Source organism: Sorex fumeus, unplaced genomic scaffold (assembly GCF_029834395.1).
Source record: "Sorex fumeus unplaced genomic scaffold, SorFum_2.1 ptg000131l, whole genome shotgun sequence".
NCBI classification, from domain to species: domain Eukaryota; kingdom Metazoa; phylum Chordata; class Mammalia; order Eulipotyphla; family Soricidae; genus Sorex; species Sorex fumeus.
In genome coordinates, this window is record NW_026606188.1 from 28,839,595 (window position 1) to 28,863,179 (window position 23,585).

Consider the following 23,585-nt stretch of genomic DNA (forward strand, 5'->3'; position numbering starts at 1 on the left):
CTGAACGCAGGCAGCCGGAGAGATAGGCCGCTGCCATTCCCTTTGCCCGTCCTTTTGTGTGTGCTTACACAACATCGATAGTTAGAAGGGATCATTTTGGATGGGATGTGTGTGCTGAAAGTGGGTAAAGGACCAAACATGATGGCAACTCAGGATCTGTACTGCAAACCATAATGCCCAAAAGTAGAGACAGAAAGAAGAAAAGTGCCTGCCATCGAGGCGGGCTGTGGAAGGTTGGGTAGCAGGAGGGATACTGGGGACAACTGGTAGTGGGAAATGTACACTGGTGGAGGGATGGGTGTTGGAACATTGTATGACTAAAACCTGACCAAAAACAGTTCTGTAACTGTATATCTCACAGTGATTCAATAAAAATAATTTTAAAATATCCAAAATAAAAAAATAAATAAAAATTTAATGGGGAAAAAGACAATAATAGTGGATACTCATGTTTTTGATAATCATGTCCTAACTTTGAAGAAATTACTAAAATTTACCATAGTTACACATACATATAGCCAAATTTACTAAGACAAAATTTACACTTTAATCATGGTCTATCAAGATCAAGGTCAAATAAATACATTAGTTATTATTTACAGAGTTAAGACTAGATTTACCTTGTTTGCAATACTTGTGATGAATGACTTGATAGCTAGATTCGTTGGACAGCTTTTCTGGCAGGGGGCATCTGCACACTTCAGGCATCTAAGGAATAAAATAACTGGGTTATGGAACTCACAGTAACTGAAAGAATATTCATATGTTCTCTACCCTATACCTATTTGAGGCTAATTTATTGCAAAAACAAATAAAATTGTACTATTTTTAGATATTAGACTTTTTAAAGTAACAGGTAAATATGTCTCTATATTTCATGGTTTACACATCTTCTCAAATGTAAAAATAGAGACCTTCTATCTAAAAACTGCCCTTTTATTGTTTAAACAATTATACTATTGATACCTTCTTCACAAGTCTGCTCATCAGTAATGTGTTAGTCTCACTATACTAACAGTAGTTAGATCATGCAATCATATTTATTATAAAAAAGATTTATGTCTCCTAGCACACTATTTAACAAATGCAAAGCTTAAACATTCTCTCTCTCTCTATCTCTCTCTCTCTCCACTGCTAATATTCTTCTTACTCCCTAGTTTATCCACTTCCCTCCAAGCACTCCTCCTCCTCATTAACCCTCCTTCTCTCTAAAAGTTTGTGTTTTCCAACCTAAAATACAACATTCTCATGGCAATTGAACCTTTTAGTAGATGTTTCAATACATAGGTTTAACCAACCCTCTTCTAGGCCGAAACTTTTATTCCCTGAATTACTGTGCCCTTGGCTGAAGAGAATAAGCTCATACAGGTCATGCCCCTTTTCCAGAGACATTATACATCTAATTATAGGTCAATGAGGGAGTTACAAACCTAGTCTCTGTCCTCCATTGGGGAGCAAGTCTGCAGGGATCCACTGCAGCCTTGCTTGTGGCTATGCCTGGGCAATTCTAATTCTTCTTCTCTTGTACATACATTGGTCTTTCAATAAACTTTCAGCACACTTATCTCAGAGTCTACTTACTAGGGAAGTGATCTAAGACATGCTCAAAATTTGACTGTGCCTAACAAGTACCTAGGACAATTCATAAAGGTCTACATTCACAAAGGAAATCCCTCAAGAATCTGAGTCATTCAGAAATTCAATTATTCAAGACTGAATTTGTGGGGAGGGACACTTGGAGATATTTCTGAGGATACAAGTGGATGAACTGACTAACTTCAGTTGTTACTTTAGGACTAACTTCAGTCACTGGTTAGAATGGTCACTAATTCTCACCTCACTTATGTGTGTGTTTGTTCACATATCCATTAACCTCATAAATATTTAATAAGTCTGCTTTATAGAGCACAACCGAAGATATGAGAAAGCCAGTATACTAAGAGTACCATCATAGTCCTCCTTTCACAAATCTTGCAATTTGGAGAAATTACAGGCATATAGGAAGTAGCTGAGGCAGTCTGTGTGGTCAATATGAACTTACATGAAAACGGCATGTTAAGCAAACATGTGAGAGTCGCATGTGAAGCAAGCAGATCTAGAAAGGAGAGAGAAAGTGGAATGGGAGGAGTAGCACTTATTAAAGGGAGGTTTGAAAATGAACAGGTTAGAGAAACTACAGGATCTGCAGTGCAAGAGAATGACCCAAAGACAGAAAGAGTATGAGATAAGGTCTGGGGAGAAAAGAACATAACAGGACAGGGGAACTAACGGAAATTAACCTGGCATAAAGATATGAGTAGAGAAAATTTAATCTCGTCATCTAAAACTTAAGATAGAACACTATCACATTTGTTAGAAGACCATAACGCTAGAGTTTCACTGAGAATGAATCCGACAGTGCACAGTAACAAAGGTGACTATAAACTCATTTTCTATCCACTTCCACGTGTAAAGAGTTGCATTCATTTCCTTTGAAAAAACAATATCTGTCTCCTTGTCACTTTCTTGTGAGTAGAAGAGTCTTCTTCATTGTCTGAACCAATTTCTCAGTACCTAATTAATATCTTGTTTTTAAACCTGATCTCTTTTCTCTGGTTTGTGCCCTTAGCCTTCTCTCTAAATTAAATTTTACACAATGAGTACTGAAGTCTTTTCATAATCAATTGTCCTCTCTGAAATGTAGTCATTAAACCTCTCCCCTATCATTTCTCTAAATGCCATTGTTATATTCACATCTGTCATTTAGTTGAGTTCCTATCATCTTATTCTTATGATTTTCCTCTAAAATACAATCACTAAGTTCAAAATGAGTTTCTTGAAAGTATAATCAGTAGCACCAGACTATACAACAAGTGAAAAAGCATAATAGATGTCCATTGGGTTCTTTATGTTACAATGAGATGTTATTCTAATATACATATATATTATCTACACATAGATAAATATATTGAACAGTATAGTAATTAGAAAGAATGTTCTATCATGTGATAAAATAAAATAGTTAAAATTTAACAAATAACAGGTCCTCTCAAATATCTTATAATTCATCAAAATTATTTGAGCTGTTTAAAAATATCTGCCATCCACAGGAATAAAGCAACAAATATATATGCTTTATGTATGTGTGTATCTCTTGCATAGAGAGATATTCGTGTATATATGTGTGTATATGTATGTGTGTGTGTCACATATATATTCTGATTCTTCCTTCTAACACCCCACATGAATAATAAGGCAATTAAAAAATAAAGTTATAACGTCAGCAGGTATGAATTAGTCAAATTAATGCAGTGTGTTTTTCTTTTCTTCCAGAGAAATCTTAAATTCAACATAAACAGATTCACTTAACAGCCCTGACAATATAAGGATTTTTAGTTGTGGTTATTAAGCCTCTTTACCAAATAATTCTCCTTTTATTATTGAGCTAGTTCACAAATAACAGCTGTTGGAAATGTCAGATGTTAATGAGGCAGGGCAACGCAAACCTGAATTGTAGCATTCTTTTTTCTTTGGTGCCATGAATATGCCAGAATGGGCAGACTCTGATAATAATACCATCTTGCAATTCTCTAAGCGCTCTGCAGACTAAAGTGCATCAGGCTGCCATTAATCCCACTTATCACTCTGACAGCTCAGTAATTACACTACTGCTATAGCCAGGTAGTCCTAATAAAATATCAACCACTGCACTGGAATGCATACTGGTGAGATGTTTTATTAAACTTGGGGGGGTTGATCATCAAGTGACATTAATGTTGACCTATTTTTCTATTTGACAATAAATTATCCTTTGACCATGCCATAATAGATATTACAGAGTACATTTACTGTACCAAATCAGAAAGGTACTGCATTACAATGATCTAGGCAAATGGTGTAAATAAAATAGCAGAAACGTATGTCAGAATGTTATTACCTAAATTGCTTTAAATGATTGATACAATGAAAAACCACAGACACAGTACTTAGGGGAATATGTCAACAATTATTGTAAATCACATTTCTACATAAATTTTTTCTTAGAAGTAACATTTAAATTACACTTGTTTTTATCTTCAGTCATTTGATTTCTTTTTATGTTTAAAAGTTACTGTATCATATTGCAGTTCAGTTTTAAGTGTATTTTAAGAGACAAAAATTAATTCCGATAAACGATTATGCAACATTTATCCCCTAATAATTACAGTTATACTTAGATTAATAGATTATTTTTAAAGCAATAAAAATCTGAAAAAAATTTACTTGTGATTTATTACATCTACTTGATGAACACAGAGCATGAAAATGAATTTTTATTAAAAGCAAAATATAGGATCTTGATTTTGTTAGTCCTTCAGAATTCAACATAACCTTAAAATTGTGCGAAAACTTTAAAACTGCTACCTAAAAGACAAAATTACTACAAGTAACCACCATATTCTCTAAGAAAGGAAAACCATGAATCCTTTTCTCAAATATCAGTAAGGTTAGCCAGTATTACTTCATTGTAGAATAGCAAAAAATATTATATGAATGAGCAGCATTTTATTCTTGATATATCTGAAAATGGATCCTGGCTTATTTTATTGTTAAATTCCACAGCAAACCTCTCTTGCCTATGGAATTTTCTAATCCACAAGTTTAAATCACAATTTATTTCTCAGTTAATAAAAAAATTCTATGATGGTGATAGGTGTGGTTTTTGAATTATGTGCATGGGAAACCACCAATAGCAATGTTGTAAACCATAGAACATCAAACAATAAAAATAATTAATTTTAAAAATATTCCAACTTGAACGAGTTGTAGGGGTAGTAATTTTGTATCTAAAATAATATAATCAAGCACCATCGTAAATCACATTACCTCAATAATAAACAAATTAATAAAACATTTGAATCTCATAATGTATTTGAAATTTTAAAATAGATTACAAGATGTGTGTTTCCTTGTTAAACTGATTCAATCAGGCCAGAGATTCTTCATCAGCCTATGTAAAAACTGTTTGTATTTATATGTAATAAAAGTGCAAAGTAGTCAATAACCTTAAAAGCTTAAAAATTTTCCCCAATATTAATGTAGAATTTTCTTATATATGTAGTATTTAGCACTTTTATTTGAAAGAACTTAAATGTACCAAGATAGCAGATGAGCAGGCAAAACTGTAGTCCAATATCTTTTACTGATAGTGAAATACTTCCATGAAAATGGGCAGAAATGAGTATCTACTTCATGAATGAAGGAGTGGGAACTAAGAAATAAAGGTTAGAAGCATTTGGCATTTCTCTGAATTCTAAAATGGATATCTGATCTAGACATTGTCATTTCTTTTGTCTATTTTCTGATTGTGTCTCTGATTTCACCACAGGCTCTTCCTAAATTAAGCTAGCTGAAAATAACTAATAACATTCCTAACATTCCTAAAAGTTTCAATATTTTGCTCGTCTGAAAAGTTACAGCAATACTATTAACTCAGTTTTTCAAAAGCCTTTTTGTTGAGGTACCAGAATTTGCAGTATCATTAACCATACTTTTCATGCAGACATAATTCCAACACCACACCCATCACCAGAGAACCCGTTTCCCTCCACCAGTGTCCCAAGGACCCCCTCCAGCCAAGCCTCATGAAAGCTGGAAAGCTGTTTGATTAAAAAAATGTTCAGTTCTGATGACTTTGACCATTTGTTGTTCTGTATATTTCTTTTCCCCTCTCATCACATATAGGGAAATTTTCATTTTATATTTTTTGATGGAAGTGGAGACACATACAAAATATAGATGAATATAGATAATCTCCTGAAATATCACAAAATTATAAAGCAAAAAATTACTTTCAAAGTCTAAATATTTTGTAGAGTTACATAAATATAAAGGGTACCGTGTAAAACTCATTGTTAATAGATTTTTTTGGTATTTTAATGAGACAGAAATTTATTTAGATAGAAAGATACTCATGGTATTTTAGAGTTTACATAAAATAGATAAATCTTACAATCTTTTAGGCGGTACACCATTCTTATTTTTGTACATTTAGAATTAAATAAGGGGACTTAACTAAAATTTAAAATTATCTTTTTCTTTTCATACTATGCAACTTAATCTTAAAAAATTAGTAAGATTTGGGGCTGGAGCGATAACCCAGTAGGTACGGAGTTTGCCTTGCATGCGGCCAATCTGGGTTCGATTCCCAGCATCCCATATGGTTCCCCGAGCACCGCTAGGAGTAATTTCTGAGTGTATGAACCAGGAGTAACCCCTGACCATCGCCAGGTGTGATCCAAAAAGGAAAAAAAAATAGTAAGATTTATATTTATCTCCATTGCATAAATGAAGAATTAAGAAAGCAGAAGGATAATGAGAATAGTGGCTAAGATAGCAGAAACTACTAAAACACATTTAGCAGTCTACACTCAGGTTTATCGATTCTCATATGAAGAAGGGTTAGAGTTTTAATGGTCATGTTCTCCTGATGCTATCTCTTAACAATCTTAGTTCCTCTTTGCCAGAGGAATTTAAAGACTGAGAAAAAAAACAGTTAAGAGGACATTAGAAAAAGCCTGCGGTATCCTCATTTTGGGCCAAATTTCAGTATAAAAAAAATAAATATTAGTCATGACTATCTCTTCAAAAAGTTTATTAACTCAAGATGAAAAACCTTTTGGTTTTATACTATTAAACAATTTCAAAGATTTTAAACATTATTATTTGTCAAGGGATCATTTTTAATTAAGTGAATTTAATACATTTTATTTTCTTATTTTTATTGAGACAACACTCCCTTGGCTCTATGCATGTTAGATGTACAATTTCATGCCACTTCAAAGTAAATGTTACCACGTCATGACCACCACCAAAGTACAATTACATTTTACCACACTTTATTGTACCCACCTCTCTTCCTCATCCCCACTTCCTCCTCACTTTCTCATAACAATTGTCTCATCTGAGTAATAAAATCTTAAATAAGTCTGTCTGTCCACTTTATTATTTTGTTTGTTCACTTGGTGGCCACGTCTAGCAGTGCTCCTAGAATTGCTCAGAGATCAGATGTGGTGCGAAGTATTCAGCGATGTTCAAGAAAAATGTCCTACCACTCTACTATTTCTCCGGCCCTAGCAATCCCTCCAACTGAGAAAGATATTTTTAGTAGCACATTCTTCTTTTTAATTAAGCACTGTAGCACTGTAGCACTGTCCTTCCATTGTTCATCGATTTTGCTCAAGCGGGCATCAGTAACGTCTCCATTGTGAGACTTGTTGTTACTGTTTTTTGGCATCTCGAAATTGTCACAGGTAGCTTGCCAGGATCTGCCTTGTGGGCGGGATACTCTCGGTAGCTTGCCGGGCTCTCCGAGAGGGGCAGGGGAATCGAACTGGGTTGGCTGTGTGCAAGGCAAACGCCCTAACCACTGTGCTATCACTCCAGCCCTTTAATTAAGCACGCTATATGTATTTTATGTGTGTATATATATATAATGTGTATATAAAGATATATACATAGCGTATGTTTTTATACATAAAAGCCACACATTTCATCTTCTGAAAAAAAATTAAACAGAAATACTTCCTAGTTTAATACGTCAGTATCATCACAAGCATCTTACGAACATGACTCTTTAATTTATATTTTTCCCTTTCTTACAACAAAAGATAGGACTTACAGATGCTTTTATGGTAAAACACAGGTAGAACAAAAAATGATGTGATGAAATTAGTGTACAATAGTAACTCTAGGATATTCATTGAAAGAAACACAAATCGTGTATACTTGCCAAAACCAGGAATGAATCAGGCACGTAAAGGTACTGAGTTAAACTGAAAGTAGTGAGTGAGTTCAAGCTGAGAGACAGTTTGGGCTTTTAAATCTAATGGTGTATGAAGGCACTTGAAAGAGAAAGACTAAATAGTCACATGATATATAAAAAACAGTACTAAACAGCAGTACCAAAACATATAAAGAAAATGGCCTCATTTATCAGATAAATGGCATTAATATTTAAGGGGATAATTATGGGGAAAATGAGGTAACTGCAGTGGGCATCACTAAAGGAAGAGTGTACCCATGTCCAACTCCTCTCTCTTGCAAACTTGTTTTTAAAATACAGATGGAGACTAACAAACTGAAATGTTAAAATAAAGAATAGGTTAGATTCTGTAGTTACACTGTAACTATTAGAAGTGTGTATCTTTTAAAATTCACCTTTCTCTAGTTACAGTAAAGTCACTGCTCAATATTTATTAAAGGCAATGAGCATCTAGGTACTGCTATCTTATTGATTTTATTGATGCCCTGTCAGTTCAATATATCACTGTATCACTGTATCACTGTCATCCCGCTTTTCACAGATTTACTCGAGCGGGCACCAGTAACATCCCCATTCATCCCAGCCTTGAGATTTTAGCAGCCTTTCCTTACTCCTCTTTCCCAACACTGCCTTATTGGAGGCTTTTTCAGGTTCAGGAGAAAGATACGCATTACTGTTAGAGTTTTTGGCAGCCTTGCAAGCTACCTGTGGAGTATTCAATATGCCAAAAATGTCAATATATATGCATATATATTTCTGGGTATATGTACATATATACATATAATTTCATTGTTATTATTTTCCTGGTGGTTCTAGGTACATGGCTGGGTCATACTCAGTGGTGCTCAGGATCATTTCCTCCGGAGAGATTCTAACAAGATTCTAGCAAGGGTAGGGGACAAGTAATGCAAGTGTCCTAACCCATTTCCTATTTCTCAGGCTCCCAGGGGTATATTTTACTCTAAAAGGACTTGAATAAAATATAGATACACACTCTGATTTATGCCCTAGAGGGAAGGTCTGACTAGTCACATTCCCTTTAAAAGCCATTCTTCATCCTCCTTAGGATTGTGGGGACTTGGATTTCTTCATGGAACTAGGAAGACGGAAAGATTCAAGAGGAAGAGAAGAATACTATTCTTCCTCCCAGCAATGAAATATTTACATGTTCTTAGAATCAGAAAAGCCTTCTCAGAGGAGTTACTACTTCTACTTCCGATGCTATTTTTATAGAACTCTTTCTTCTTGGGACTTTTCCTTGATTTTTTTTTCGTGCTAACAGTATGATGTAATAATGAGTTAGATTGAAGATAAATCTTTATGATTTTTAAAATGACTATGTTGAAATAAACATTACAAATGAACTTTATGATGCATGTTATCTCAATGATTTGATAAAGAAATATGAGAATACATGTTTTAAAGATACTTTCCTTTATTCCTGAAACACCCATTACGTCCTATCACTTCTGTTTTTATATACCATTAAGCCTATTTCTTTCTCCCCTTTTTAATTGGGGTCACCTAGTAAGAGGTGATGGAGAATATCTCTCTCTTTATAGATTGAAGACACTTTCCTTTGGTAAAGTGTTATCTATATACAAGTATAATCTTTCCTTAGGTGATTGGTTACAATGAACTGTTTACTCTAAATTTTATATGCCATTAAATTTTGAATGAGTTTGTGTGTCTATGCCCACATTCACCCATAAGAAAGATCAATAGCATAATAAGCAAGTTGTCATTTTCAAAAGTCCAATTTCAAAGTATATTTTACCATCCCACTCCTCATTTTTAATTTAACTACACAAAGATATATGTACTTTTTTTCAAACCTGGATATTGCTGCTTGCCATTGGTCCCCTCATGTTCTAGACATCTGTTACATGATGCTCAATATACTTTTGATCCTTTACAGACCTTAGAGAGATCGAGGTGACAGTGCTGACAGTTTTTATTATAGTTTTTCTACTATTCAATAAAGTTACTTTACCTGGACCATTTTCCCAGTAGTGTCATAAAGTCTTTGATTTATATTGTGAATGCTTCCAAGCTTTTTGGAATAAAATACATTATTTTTATGGCATATTTATATTCTGGGAAAATTTTCAAAATTTAAAATGTATGTTGTATGATTATATTAATTTCAGTGAAGTCCCAATAGGAAGGACAGAACCCCCTCCATTAATAAATATCAATCAGAGATACTCTAAAAGTTAGCTTTCAGCACATTTCAGTACTGATATTTATGTTTTAAGGCAATTTCATAAATAATAGTGAAATGACATATGTACTTTGTTGACTTATGATAAAGATGTAAAAGAAAAATGAGTCAAGTAGTTTACTCCATCTATAACCTATTAATTTTGATACATAATCCCTGAATTTATATGCTAGTTATAAAAAATATATAGTTGTGCCACACAGTCATGCTAAAACAAAACAAAACAAAACAAAAAAACTCAATGTAACAAAAAAAAATAAACCTGTGCTCTCTGATTGCAGATTGGGGTGACTCAAGCCAGAAAGGGAGAGGAAATCAAACCTCGCAAAAAGGTGGGAGATCTTCAGTGAAACTTCATGAAGGATTTTAGTAATTTGGTGGTAGGTATGGTCTCATACCAGATGGCTTGAAGAAGTATGGTATTTCAGCCTTAAAAATATGCAGTCTTGGGCCGGAGCCATAGTACAATGGGTAGGCCTTGCATGTGGCGGACCCGGGTTCAATCTCCGGCATCCCATATGGTTCCCCAAGTACTGCCAGGAGTGATTCCTGAGTGCAGAGCCAGGAGTAACCCCTGAGCATCGGCTACGTGTGACCCAAAAAGCAAAAGAAAAAATACACAGTCTCACAAATTACCAATATTAAAAAATAGAAAAATTATTTTTAAAAGCATACATTCTAGCTGTATAAACAAAATGAGTAGTAGATGCATTAAAATTAACAAAAGACATTACCTGAAGTTATGTCATAGTATCTAAATGCTTTGTTTTTGCAATGAGCTAAGTATAACACAAATTAAAAATGAGATTGCCAACTAAAAATCAAGTTTTCCTATGGGTTTTAGTTTTTAGTTGGAAGGGCTGATATAAGAAGGGACCAGGTAAAAGCAAATCATAAGGCTCGCATGCCCTCTTATTATGTCTTATAAAAATTCTAAATGTCTGAAAAGGGAACCCGGTAAGACACTAAATAGTACGACCACATGAAATAAATACACTTCTGAGAAGTGGGTGGTTCACAAAGCTAAAAGAGCAAAGGTTAGGTTTGTCCAAGGAGATAGGAGTGAGTGACAGCAGAAAGAGTGCAAGAGGAAATCATTAATTAAGTAAAGACAATAGTTGGAGAAAATATTTGCCCTTCAAACTGCAAAAACGGTTCACCAATAATAGAATTTATCATACAACTAAATCTTAGCTATCGAGATATTAGAGTAAAGTAGGAATATTTCAAGTTAGTGACAGTGAAGATTTACTGAAACTTACTTGGTCAAATGATCCTTAAATCAACTGCATTTATGTCATCTAAAAGAGTTTTGTTTTGTGTCTGCCTACATTATTTACCTTTTTGTAGACTGCAGTAATTTCAGGAGTTGAAAAAGCATCGTTGAGGCACAATGGCCATATTTCTGTTCTTTCCCTGTGGGAGCTCTGGATTTTCTTGTGCGACCCCACACTGACACTAAGCACTGCACTGTAGCACTGTACTCCCATTGTTCATTGATTTGCTCGAGTGGGACCAGTAACTTCTCCATAGTAAGACTTGTTGTTACTGTGTTTGGCATATTGAATACGTCCCTGGTAGCTTGGCAGGCTTTGCTGTGCGGGCAAGATACTCTCGGTAACTTGCCCGGCTCTCTGAGAGGGGCAGAGGAATCGAACCCAGGTCAGCAGGGCCAGTGCGTGCAAGGCAAACGCCCTACCACTGTGCTATCGTTCCAGCCCATCCACTCTATATAAATGATATGAACTTTCACATCCCTTTATCCTTCTTTTTCCTTTTATGTTATTGATGTGGAGTACTAGAGACTTAAACCCCTTGTGGTGCCAGGGATCACATCAGTAGAGCCATGATTTCACTGGGCATGGGGGAGGATTTGGGCATGTTGGAATGGCCCCAAACCTACAAGGCACAACTCTACCATGGAAATTGTGCCTAGTACATTTTCTAAAGAATTTTACACAATTTTACACACCCACACCCACATCCACAAGAACAAAAGCAACCGGTGCTGGTGCGGATGTGGCGAGAAAGGGACCCTCCTTCACTGCTGGTGGGAATGCCGGCTGGTCCAACCCTTTTGGAAAACAGTATGGACGACTCTCAAAAAATTAGAATTTGATCTGCCATTTGACCCAGCTATAGCACTCCTGGGAATATATCCCAGAGAGGCAAAAAGGTATAGTCGAAGTGACATCTGCAATTGTTTGTTCATTGCAGCACTCTTTACAATAGCCAGAATCTGGAAAAAACCTGAGTGCCCAAGAACAGATGACTGGTTAAAGAAACTTTGGTACATTTACACAATGGAATACTATGTAGCTGTTAGAAAAGATGAAGTTATGAAATTTACATACAAGTGGTACTACATGGAAAGTATCATGTTAAGCGAAATGAGTCAGAAAGAGCGGGATAGACACAGAAAGATTGCATTCATCTGGGGAACATAAAGCAACAAAAAGGGAGAGTAACACCCAGGAATGGCTGAGATTAGTACCAGGAATTTTGCTCCATGAATGGAAGGCCAGCCACAGGCTCTAGGTGAAAAGGAAGCTCAGATAGAGAAGAGAGTACCAAATGAAGGGTGTTGTGAGGGCCCTCCCAGGGTGGGAGAAGCATGCTAAAAGTAGTCGATAGACCAAACATGATTGCCATTCAAAGCCTCTCTTGCAAAACACAGTACCCAAAAGAAGAGAGAGAGAACAAGGGGGAATACCCTGCCACAGAGGCAGGATGGGACGGGGGGGGGGGGGGGGATGAGGGTTGGGGGGTGGATGCTGGGACCCGTAGGGATGGATGACGGGCACTGGTGGAGGGATGGGCACTTGATCATTGTATAACTGAAACCCAAGCACAAAATTTGTAAGCCTATAACTGTACCTCATGGTTTTTCACTAATAAAAAAAGAAAAAAAATGAAAAAAAAACTAACAACAAAATACATTTGACAAAAATTGGTCTATGTCTCTAATACATAGGGACTATGTTGAATCTGCATAGTGCTCTCAAAAAAAAAAAGAATTTTACACAAGACAGGCAATCTTTCAAAAACAAGACGCCCTTGGAAACTTGCCTGTTTCATTTCTATGGAGTTTCAGCTACAACACGTGCTGAGGGCTAGAACTAGCCCTGCAGTTCCTTGAGTAAGTCAAATCATTTTCAAAGTCTTTGCATCCCAATTGTTCTTACACCGACTCCAAACCATATTTTCAGACTGCTTCTTTCCTGGACGGAGTTCACTGGGTCTCATCATTCTGACACGCAACGAATCTGCAAGGTTTCTTTGTCAAGCGGTTAAGACATTGCCCAATAATAGCTGAATCACTTTCCTCGTCTCTCTCTTATTTCCAAAAGTAATAATAAATTATTGGATCCTTGTCCTTACTTTTGAATTTAGGAATAGATCCATTTGAAGTCAGATCTAAGAGTCAGAATTGTAAGAACACTTTTTTTGTGCTTTTAATATTCAAGAAAATTATTTTTTAGTAATTGCTCTTGAACTTATGTGAACAAGATACACTTGTACTAAGAATATGTGCATAGTATTTAATTTAATAAATATTTATGTAGAAATAATTCTATGCTAGCATTATTCTATGTGTTTTACAAGCACTACTTCATTTAATCTTGATAATCAGTTGATGAAATAGACATAACCATAAACTCATTATATTTTTATAACAACCTAATGAGACATTGTTGCTATGATCACTGTAAAATTTAAAGGAATACAATCATTTTTGATGGTTTGTATATAAAATATTTATTGTCTATTTTCAATTTCCTAATAATCTTCAAAGAAATCATAAATATTTCTCAAGGATTCAAGATTCTCAGATTTCTCTGAAATTTATATTTATTCTAAAAACTGTAAAGCTTTTGATAATGTGAGGGTCTACCACAATTTGTGAAAGGTAAAAGATTCGTGATTCTCTACAGGTCAAATTTGCTCCAAAATAGAGAGTGTGAGGATCCTCACTTTATTTTTACTGTAGCTTTCTGAGAGATCACTAGTAATCCTAAGAATCTGAGAACGTTTTCTCACATTATACATTAAAGTCCTCTGGGGTTACACCTTGGTGCTCAGGGCTATGCCTGACTCAGTACTTGAGGCTTGCAACCAGCAGTGCTCAAGTTATTGCTGGGTAAAGCATGGAAAGAATGCAATCAGTGTACTGGGCCGACCCCCAGCCCCTCGTTCACATGATAGTCATTAGTGTACTACCTCTCCTAATGATGCCTGGTCTAAAGAGAAATCTAGGAGGAGCAAAGATGCCATAGGTGCAGATGCAGAGGCCACACAGGAGGGGATGTTGAAGCTCTCAGAACTCTGAATTGCAGGAGATGCCACCAAGCTCCAGGACAGGCTGAATTTCAGATCCTGGGTATCCCTGAAGGGGACAGGTGAGCCCTCCACCTGCCCCTGAAGGCCCCAAGCAGCAATAAACTTCAGAACCCAATCACAGCTATGCTCAGAGCCAGACCCCACAGGCTCAGGAGGGTCTCTTGCATGAATGCATGTGCTGAAAAACTCAGGTATGTGGGTTTTGTGAGCGAAACCTCCAGGCTTCCACCAGGTCCGGGATGGGCGACCTCCCCTCATTTCTCTGTTCTATTGGGAGCCTGGCCGTCATGCCCATGAGCTGCCTCTGCTGCCAAATAAGCTCATTAACTGGCCATGATCCAGAGACTCATAAACAAATCACCAATCTGCAGAGATGTTTCTGGGGTCCAAAGTCACCATTCAGTTAATAATTCAACCCCAGTTGTAACCCCCATCAAAATTTTAGAATCCTGGAGTGTATAACCACTTTCATGGGTACACAGTATCTCTCATACTCCACATCACTGATATACCAGGAGTAGCACATCATGTATGATAGAATGTAAAGTAGAAGGCAACCACAAGGCTTAACCTGTGAACAACATGTTAGTAATATTTTGTATAAGAGTTTAATGGCTCCAGGTTGAGATACAATAATCTTCACACTTTCTTTTAAGAAAATCTGTTTTGACCATATTTAGTGAATTAATTATAACAAGCAATACAAAATAAATCATTTAGGGTCAGTTATTGGGGAAGACCTGGGTGGTGGTTGGAAAAAAATAGGAAATAATGTTGGGAAGGTATAATGGTGGTGGAATTGGTATTGGAAAACTGAATGTAATATATCAATGTGAGCAATTTTATGAAAAATAAAACAATTTTTTAGAAAATTAATCTAACAAAGCTTAGCCTTTTCCTTATCAGATATGCAGCAATAACTCAAGATCATATAAATATTACTTAAAACACCAGCTACTCCTATGTAAATTACTTTAAGACTCCCTAAGATGGGCTAGAGCCATAGCACAGCGGGTTGGGCGTTTGCCTTGCACACAGCCAACATGGCTGACCGAGTTCGATTCCTCCACCCCTCTCGGAGATCCCGGCAAGCTACCGAGAGTATCTCGCCCGCATGGCAGAGCCTGGCAAGCTACCCGTGATGTATTCGATATGCCAAACGCAGTAACAACAAAGTCTCCAATGGAGACGTTACTGGGCCCGCTCGAAAATCGATGAACAATGGGAGGACAGTGACAGTGACAGAAGATCAATGTAGAAATATTAAACAAAAGCAATTAGAGATAATTTGTAGAAATATCACAAATATCAGCTATAATAGATTACAAATATACACTATATTTATAATTATAACAAAACTAAAATAATGCCTTTCATCAGCATCCAGAACATCACATATATTTGACAAAAATTAGCTAAACCCAAATTAAAGGCAAAGTGCAGACCAAAATTACTTCCAGTAGGTTTCATTTGAAGTGACTTAATCACTAACACAGTCCTAAAGAATTCAGTAACTAAGAATCAAGGCAGATATTACAAATGAAATGAAGAACTTCCAAAAATCACAGATATTATTAATAAGTCAACATATGCAGATAAGACTATAGGTATTTATTATTATCAATAATAAGGTTTTGTACTATCAATACAATGTTTCAGAAAATGGCATTAGAAAACTACATAATGAGACAAAGTTTTGAATTTTTCTGTCTTGGGATTTTTTTGTTTATGATGTCTGCTAGTTTGTTTGGGAGCCCTCCAGGGTAGTGTTCAGAGACGACTCCAAACCCTATACTCAAGGATTGCTTCTTCTGGGGCTTTAAGGATCATATGCAGTAGTAGAGAACAAAAAAGGGGCAGCAGCATGCCAGGCAAATGTCTGATTTGCTATGCTATCTCTCTGTTCCAAAGATCTGGTTATTAATAGAATGTTTTGAAAAGAAATTACACAAGAAGCTAAAGGACCTGATTCTCAGAAAAAAATACCTTTCAGGACAGAGAGGTAGCACTGGAGTTAAGACAAATGCCTTACACATGGCTCTCCCCAGTCAATCTCGAGCTTTGTACTCTGAGCACAGCCAGGAGTGATCCTCAAGCACAGAGGCAGGAATAAGCCCCAAGTACCACTGGGCATGGCACAAAACAAAAGCCAAAAAAAGAAAACACACCCAGAACATAGTCATCACAACTAACTATAACTCACTGATTGAAGCTCTAAACTCAGTAACATGAACATAAACTTTTGTAAAATTGGAAAATTCTGTTGATTTTATTCTTAAACTTATTAAGATATTAATATTAATAATTAATTAAATTGCTATTTACATGCACTGAAACATGAACAATAAAGTCAAAGTATGCCCCCTTCATTATTAAATTTAAGAATGTTACAGAAAAAAACATTATTTCAAGTAATATAAGTTAAATATGTTTGTGCTCCGTGAAATTTAACACATTATTTCTCCTGTTCTTTCATTTCTTCACTCCTTTTGCATCACCAAATACCTACAGAGTACTTGTTATTTATAGAAGACTTGGGTAGGTGCGGAAGAAACTAAAGATAAGTAAGACAGGGGGTATGGTGCCGCCAGCAGGTCAATCTGTACCTGTGATGCGAGTGCATCAGCAGCCTGATGGTACCGTCAGACTTTCAGATACCCCAAAATTGCTGCTGTGCCTTTGGCCAGACCCCAAAAACTTGGAGCAAAGTTTACCAAGAAAGTAAACGGCCAAAAGTTAGGTATGTGGGAGACACCCACAAACCACCCCGGCTCAGCTATATATTTGGAGGTAAGGCCTCTCTGGTTCCTGATCGAACTGCTTTATGGCCATGATCCCAGAGACTCAGAAATGAATCTCCAAACCCAAAGGCTTTTGGCAGAAATGCGTCCTGTTCCTGCAGTAGGTTACTGGCCACTCCAGGTGGGAATAGGTTTTGTGCCTGTTCTCCCTGGCGGCCTGGTGACCACCATCCTCCAGAGGCCATTGGACAGTCAGGTTTGGGCCTGCAGTGACGAGACACGATGGGGGGGGGGGGGGCTGGAACCAGCCCTTTCCTCTCCATCCCAATAACACCCCGAGTTACCGCCTACAAATGGCCTCTCTGGCACATGATCAAGCTGATTAATGGCCATAATCCCAGAGATTCAGAAACAAATCTCAAAACCCAGCAGCTTTTGGCAGAAATTTATCTGAACCGCATACAAGGTGGCTGCCACCTCAGAGATTATTGGAAAGCCAGGTAAGAGCTGGCGGTGACGGGGCAACTGTGGTCTCATGGGAAGGGGGTCAGTACCGGCTCATCCTTCACACCCTACCGAGGTCACGAGTTGCCCCCCATGAGCGGCTCTCAGGCACGGCCAGGGTTCCAGAGGCAAAAGGACTTAATCTAGAGCCCGGCAGCTTGTGGCAGAAAAGTGAATGGATCATGAGTTAAACTACAGTGCCATGCCTCCCTGGGAGAGAAAGGGTGTTGTTCCCTCCCCCCCCTCTGGTAGCAAGGTGGCTGCCGCCTCAGAGCTTATAGGAAAGCCAGGTATGAGCTGGTGGTGATGGGGCAACTGCAGTCTCATGGGAAGGGGAGCAGTACCGGCTTGTCCTTCATGCCCTACCGAGGTCACGATCTGCCCCCCACGAGTGACTCTCCGGCACAGCCATAACACCAGATGCACAGAAACTAATCTCGTAATTATCTGGCTCTTTACAGAAATTCAAAATTGTGTGGCTGTTTTCGTGGCAATATATGAATCTCATACCAGCTATAGAAAACAAAGTATTTCACAATGCCCTTTCAGCAATTCTGATTGTTGGGGGGGAAATTCTAAACAATAATGGTGCATCTTTTGTCGAAATAATGAATGTGATCAATGTAGAGAAGAGTTAAGTAGAAATCATCTGCCTCACAGGCATTGGGAGGGGTGAGAGGGGGGTCATATTGGGGTTCTTGGTGGTAAAAAATGAGTACTGGTGAAGGGAAAGGTGTTTGATCATCGTATGACGAAGACTTGAACCTGAAAGCTTTGTAATTTTTCCCACAATGATTCAATAAATAAATATAAGAAGAAAAATAAACAAAACTATGAAAAAAATAATAAGGTGGAGTTCATGCCCAATTCAATCAGCTAATCAGTGGCTGAATAAATAGCAGTACTCCTACATAAAAAAAAAATAAAGATAAATAAGATATTGGTCTTCAGGGGCTGGAATGGTAGTACAGCAGGTAAGGTGTTTGCCTTGCACGCGGCCGACCCAGGTTTGATTCCAGCAGCCCATATGGTGCAAAGCTAGGAGTAACCCCTGTCCCTGTGAATTTCCGGGTGTGATGCCCCCCCAAAAAACAAAAAAAAACATATCGGTCCTCCAAAACCTTGCAGTGGACAAATGTATACACCATCAGATGATGAAAAGATGTCTAAGAAGAGGTAAGAGCATTGACTGATGTGGAGATTAGAGATGTCCCTATTTATTCACTTCTCTATTTCCAGTACCTAGTACTTAGTCACAATTAATGGACTTTTTTATTAAGGACAGTGTATGAGTATGTGTGTGTATATTTGTATTAGTATGTTCCGTGGGCAGGGTAAGTGTTACAGTGCTTGAAAAAGACACAGAAAGTATGCAACAACTGACATTTGGTAATAGTGAAAAGTGACACTGAGCTCCCTGACCATGTTTAGACTGACTGTAAACAAACTGTCTCTTCCTCTAACTGATTTCTCTATTTTAATCCAAAAACCATCAACAATTCTTTGCCACAAAATGGAATACAAGACAATATCAATCCAACAATATGTGTGGATTGGTAAATTACTTAAATTCTTTGTGCCCCTGGTTTCTTTATATATGATGATAATAATAGGATAGAAACCATATCATCTTTAGAATTAAATAAATGAGTGCATGCAAGACAAACAGTTTTGCCATACACCAAGTAATTGGTGCAACTTGTTGTTGTAAGTCATTTATATTATTATTAAGATCAATGGGGAATGTAATGGAGTAATTAGTAATGTTTTTCAATTGTTACTAAGAAGCACAGTGCTGCTGTGAAACTGTGAAATAGTAACTAACACAGAGGTTACTATAAAAGCTGAGGTAAATAAAAATAAGAATTCCCACAACAATCATAATTCATATCAACTGCTGAATATATAAATAAGTTCAAAAACTATTTTAATTTTCCAAATCATGTCAAGGTAGTTTGTGGAAGCCAGAAGTTAAGTGGTACTAATTACTTTAAGTCAAAATAAAATGTGCAACTATGAGATCATAAAGATCACAAGAGAATGAAGATCAAATTGTAGTATTATCATGTGTGTCTATAAGTTTATAGTGAAAGTAATTGGTCACAACACATGGCCAAACATAACATGATCCCCACTAGGAGATGAGTCATACAGTGATTATTGTAACATGACCTCATTTCTCCAAATAATCTCTTCTTCATTATTAATGATTTTTTTATCAGTCTACATTACTAACTAGTACTGTGTTGGGTTACTTTGTATAGGCAATTTTATATGACATCAATGAAAAAATGCTATTGAAACCTAGGGTAGTCAGAAAAGTGACGAAAATGAATCTTCTTTTGTCAAGGAGAGCTCTCTGGTAGAGACAATTTGTTTTCAATCCTTTATTTATCCAAATTTTAAAAAAGTAGGTATGTTTCAGATGCATGAGTGAATTTCACATACTATCTAAACTTCTTCAATTAAACAGAGGATAAAACATAAAAATATTTAAAAATTAATTGTAAAGAACCAACTTCTCTCAAGTGTTGTACTACCATTCAAATTGTGTTATATCCCACCTGCTCCCTTCTTGATATATTTTTAAGGTAAACTTTTCTGAATAATCCATGGAAAGAAAATTGCTTTGCAAGCAAGGAAGATATTAATCTGTTCACTAAGTCTACTGAGTGCATAAATCCTTTTTTATTGGAGATGTTTTTAAAGTTTTCTATGTAAGACAACATTACAGTATTGATTTTGGTAATGCTAATATAAAAGCACTGTTTCCAGTTAAACATACTATATTTTTTCATATTCTTGTCTTTACTCTTACTTTTCTCCCCAGTACAAAAATGTATGATTCCTTACTCAGATTTCTTATCTGGATGAAACTGGTTATCCTTCAGGATCCAGCAAAGGTCAGCATCTCCTCCTAAGAAACTTTCTCAGCTAGCCCATCTCACCAGTTAAAGATTATTCACTTATTATCTTGTATATTCACATTTACACACTATCCTATCGCAATTGTTCTAGGTAATTGCATCCCACCAAGAGCTGAGAGATTATAGGACAGTCATTCTTCCAGCAAATATTGGTTGAGCACTCGCTAGGTACAAGAAAAAACATGCAGAGATACTTCCTATTCTGTGGCAGAGGATTACACAAACATTCAATTTTGAATGAAAATAAATTCTGAAAATAGAAAGCAGTGGGAGCAAGGGAATGAAGGCTGTTTTTCTGCCAACGCAATGATAAGTAGAAGATCCAGAATGAGAAGAAGAAAGGAAATGGCAGACACTCAGCAGGTGGAGACTTTGAAGGAAGATCCTGGTTCCTGGGGCAGGAAGTGAGAGGGAAAGCTGATAACTAAGCAAGAAGACTGAGTTTAGAACCTCCAGCAGTCAGACATGCCTAGTTCTCAACAAATTTCTACTGACTATGCAGGTGGAGATGAGGAAGAATAGGGCCATGCATTTGCTTGGGAAAATTAAAATTCTTACATTTTACTTCTTATTATTACAGTCACCTTTGTCATATTAATATTTGCTCTTTTCACATGTTTAAAGTAGAGAATGATGTCAGTATCAAATACAGTGCATAAAATACAATGCAGCAAGTTTGAAAATATCTGCTTCCAAAGGAAATGTAGATGATATTTTAAAAGTTTCACTGTGGGTTCCAAAGGGGTGTAAATGTAACTCTATTGGTGGGAAAGGGGAGGTCATTCGTTTTCCACATAGCCTTCCCAAATGAATGCCAAAAAAAGGAAGCTTGGCACTAACCAGCTTTGTTGGTCCCGCTGAATTCCCATAATGCATAATGTCCAAGAGAAAAGGACACCTGTCTCTCAATGATTATCTTATTTATAGACATTTCCTATCACAAAGTGATTCAATCAGGAGGCAAAGATAGCTAAGAATAAACTCTCAGGGGAAGACAAACTTGAGACCCTAGTCTATAATTGCCCCCTCGGCATTGAAAGAACACTGGACAAAGAATGTTTTTTTTTTCTGCCTCCTAGTTTGTGATTAACAAATTACATAACCCTTAAAAACTCCTTTAATCTGATTAGTTCTTTTCTGATCTCATCGGAATCCTGTTCACAGAGTTCTCAAATATCTGGACATGAGGACACTACAATTGAGAAAAAGACTACAATAAAAGACAAAAAAATTAAAACAACATTTAACTTTTATAGTTTTGGAAAATACTATAATCATAATCACCAAAATTATAGTAGTAAGCCTGAGCACTGTTGGGTATGGACCCAAAACAAAGCTAAAAAAAAGGAAAAGAAAAAGAAATAAAAAACAGAATAACCCCCAAATTTTAATCAAATATCTCCTTTATATGAGAGAAATAAATTTTTCAATAAAATTATTTGAAGCTAATATTTTATTAACAGTGCAGAAATTCTTATTTTTAAAAAATGTGGAAAATGTGAAATAAATCTAGTCCAGAGTTATAACCATGGTAAAATATTTGAAAATAGGGCCCAAGATGGTTGGCTATAGTCAGTGAAGGGAATATAGAATGTTTCTAATTTCTCATTATTTCTTTCTAGTCTAAGTCCTTTAAAAAAGCATACAATGACCTTTGCAAATATGAGGATATGGCTTTCCACTTCTTTCCAAGTTAGCCCTAGGAAACATGAAGTATATTTCTAGAGTGTCTAGCACAGAATAACCAGAACAATGGGTGTGGTTAGGAAATCGGGGTGAATTCTGTTGCTGCTTGGAAGCTTAGGTGGTTAGATGGACCACACCCTAAGTTTTCAATGTCTAAATTTTTCCATGTGAAAAATAAGAATATAATCACTTTAGAATCTTAATAACATATGGAGGTGCCAGTGCACAGCCAGATTTTCAAAACACATATGTATGTACTCACTTTCATATTCTGCTTGCTGGTGTACATGCCGACCCTCCAACACCTTGGCACAGGCCTGTTGGAGGCTAAATCTCTGGCTTATATTTCATTTACTTGCTGACAAAGCTATATGCCAGCACTACTGAATCCCACAGATATAAAAATTGCTGGATTGCTATTTAGAAATATTTTACTAACTTTCCTATGGCCCTAAATGTCCATAGCATCTGTTCACTACTAATTAGGTCAGATATTTTATTCCTGTAGTCTTGTCTCTCTCCCTGTTTTCAGCCTATGCATCTTATGGTGGATTTTCAGTCCTAATTGCCCATTTGGCTTTTCATCTATTATGCTCATTTATTCTTAGGTTATCCAACAAATTTATTCATCTGGCTTCGTCTAACTTCACAACTTTAGTACTTCCTTTTATGCCTATCTATTAAGTTATATAACAGTGAACATAGCATTTATCTAAAATAGCATTTGTACATTCCTCTTAGAAAACAAATAATGAACTATATTTTTTTTGATATTTTATGTAATCTACTATATACTATTTTACTGTGAATAATTAATTATGAGATACAAACTTTATGTAGCATTTTTACAGTCTAAAAACACACATTTTTTTTATTAAGCCCACATTTGTAAATGGAGATTTTTTTTATTTATTTAGTTTTTGCTATTTGGGTCACACCCGGCGTTGCACAGGGGTTACTCCTGGCTCTGCACTCAGGAGATACTCCTGGCGGTGCTCAGGGGACCAAATGGGATGCTGGGAATCGAACCCTGGTTGGCTGCGTGCAAGGCAAACGCCCATCCCGCTGTGCTATCTCTCCAGCCACTAGAAATATTTTTTAAAAGACAAAATTCCCATTGATTTGGTTTATTCAATTGATTCATTTGATATAACTAGAATTCATGAAGGGTGGAGAGATAAAATGTTTGCCTCTGAGCTGTATGTGGTCCCCAAGACTTCCAGGAGTGATCCCTGAGGGTCACAGCAGGAAATCCAGGAGTAAGCTCTGAGGACCACAAGGGCTTCTGTCGCCAAACAGAAAACAAAACAAAGCAAAAATCACACAACTCTCCTACCACCCCTCTGCCCCATCCAGTGTTTGTATATTTATAAGGCATT

At 36.6% G+C, this 23,585-nt stretch overlaps 1 protein-coding gene across 1 annotated transcript in view; it reads right to left on the reverse strand.

The window, feature by feature from the left end:
• Window positions 1-23,585, reverse strand: part of DPYD (dihydropyrimidine dehydrogenase) — a 960,132-nt gene that overhangs the window by 737,200 nt on the left and 199,347 nt on the right. Inside the window, exon 4 of the mRNA XM_056139087.1 lies at window positions 621-708. Within this exon, the coding sequence (XP_055995062.1) occupies window positions 621-708 (88 nt within the window). The remainder of the gene's footprint in view (window positions 1-620; window positions 709-23,585) is intronic.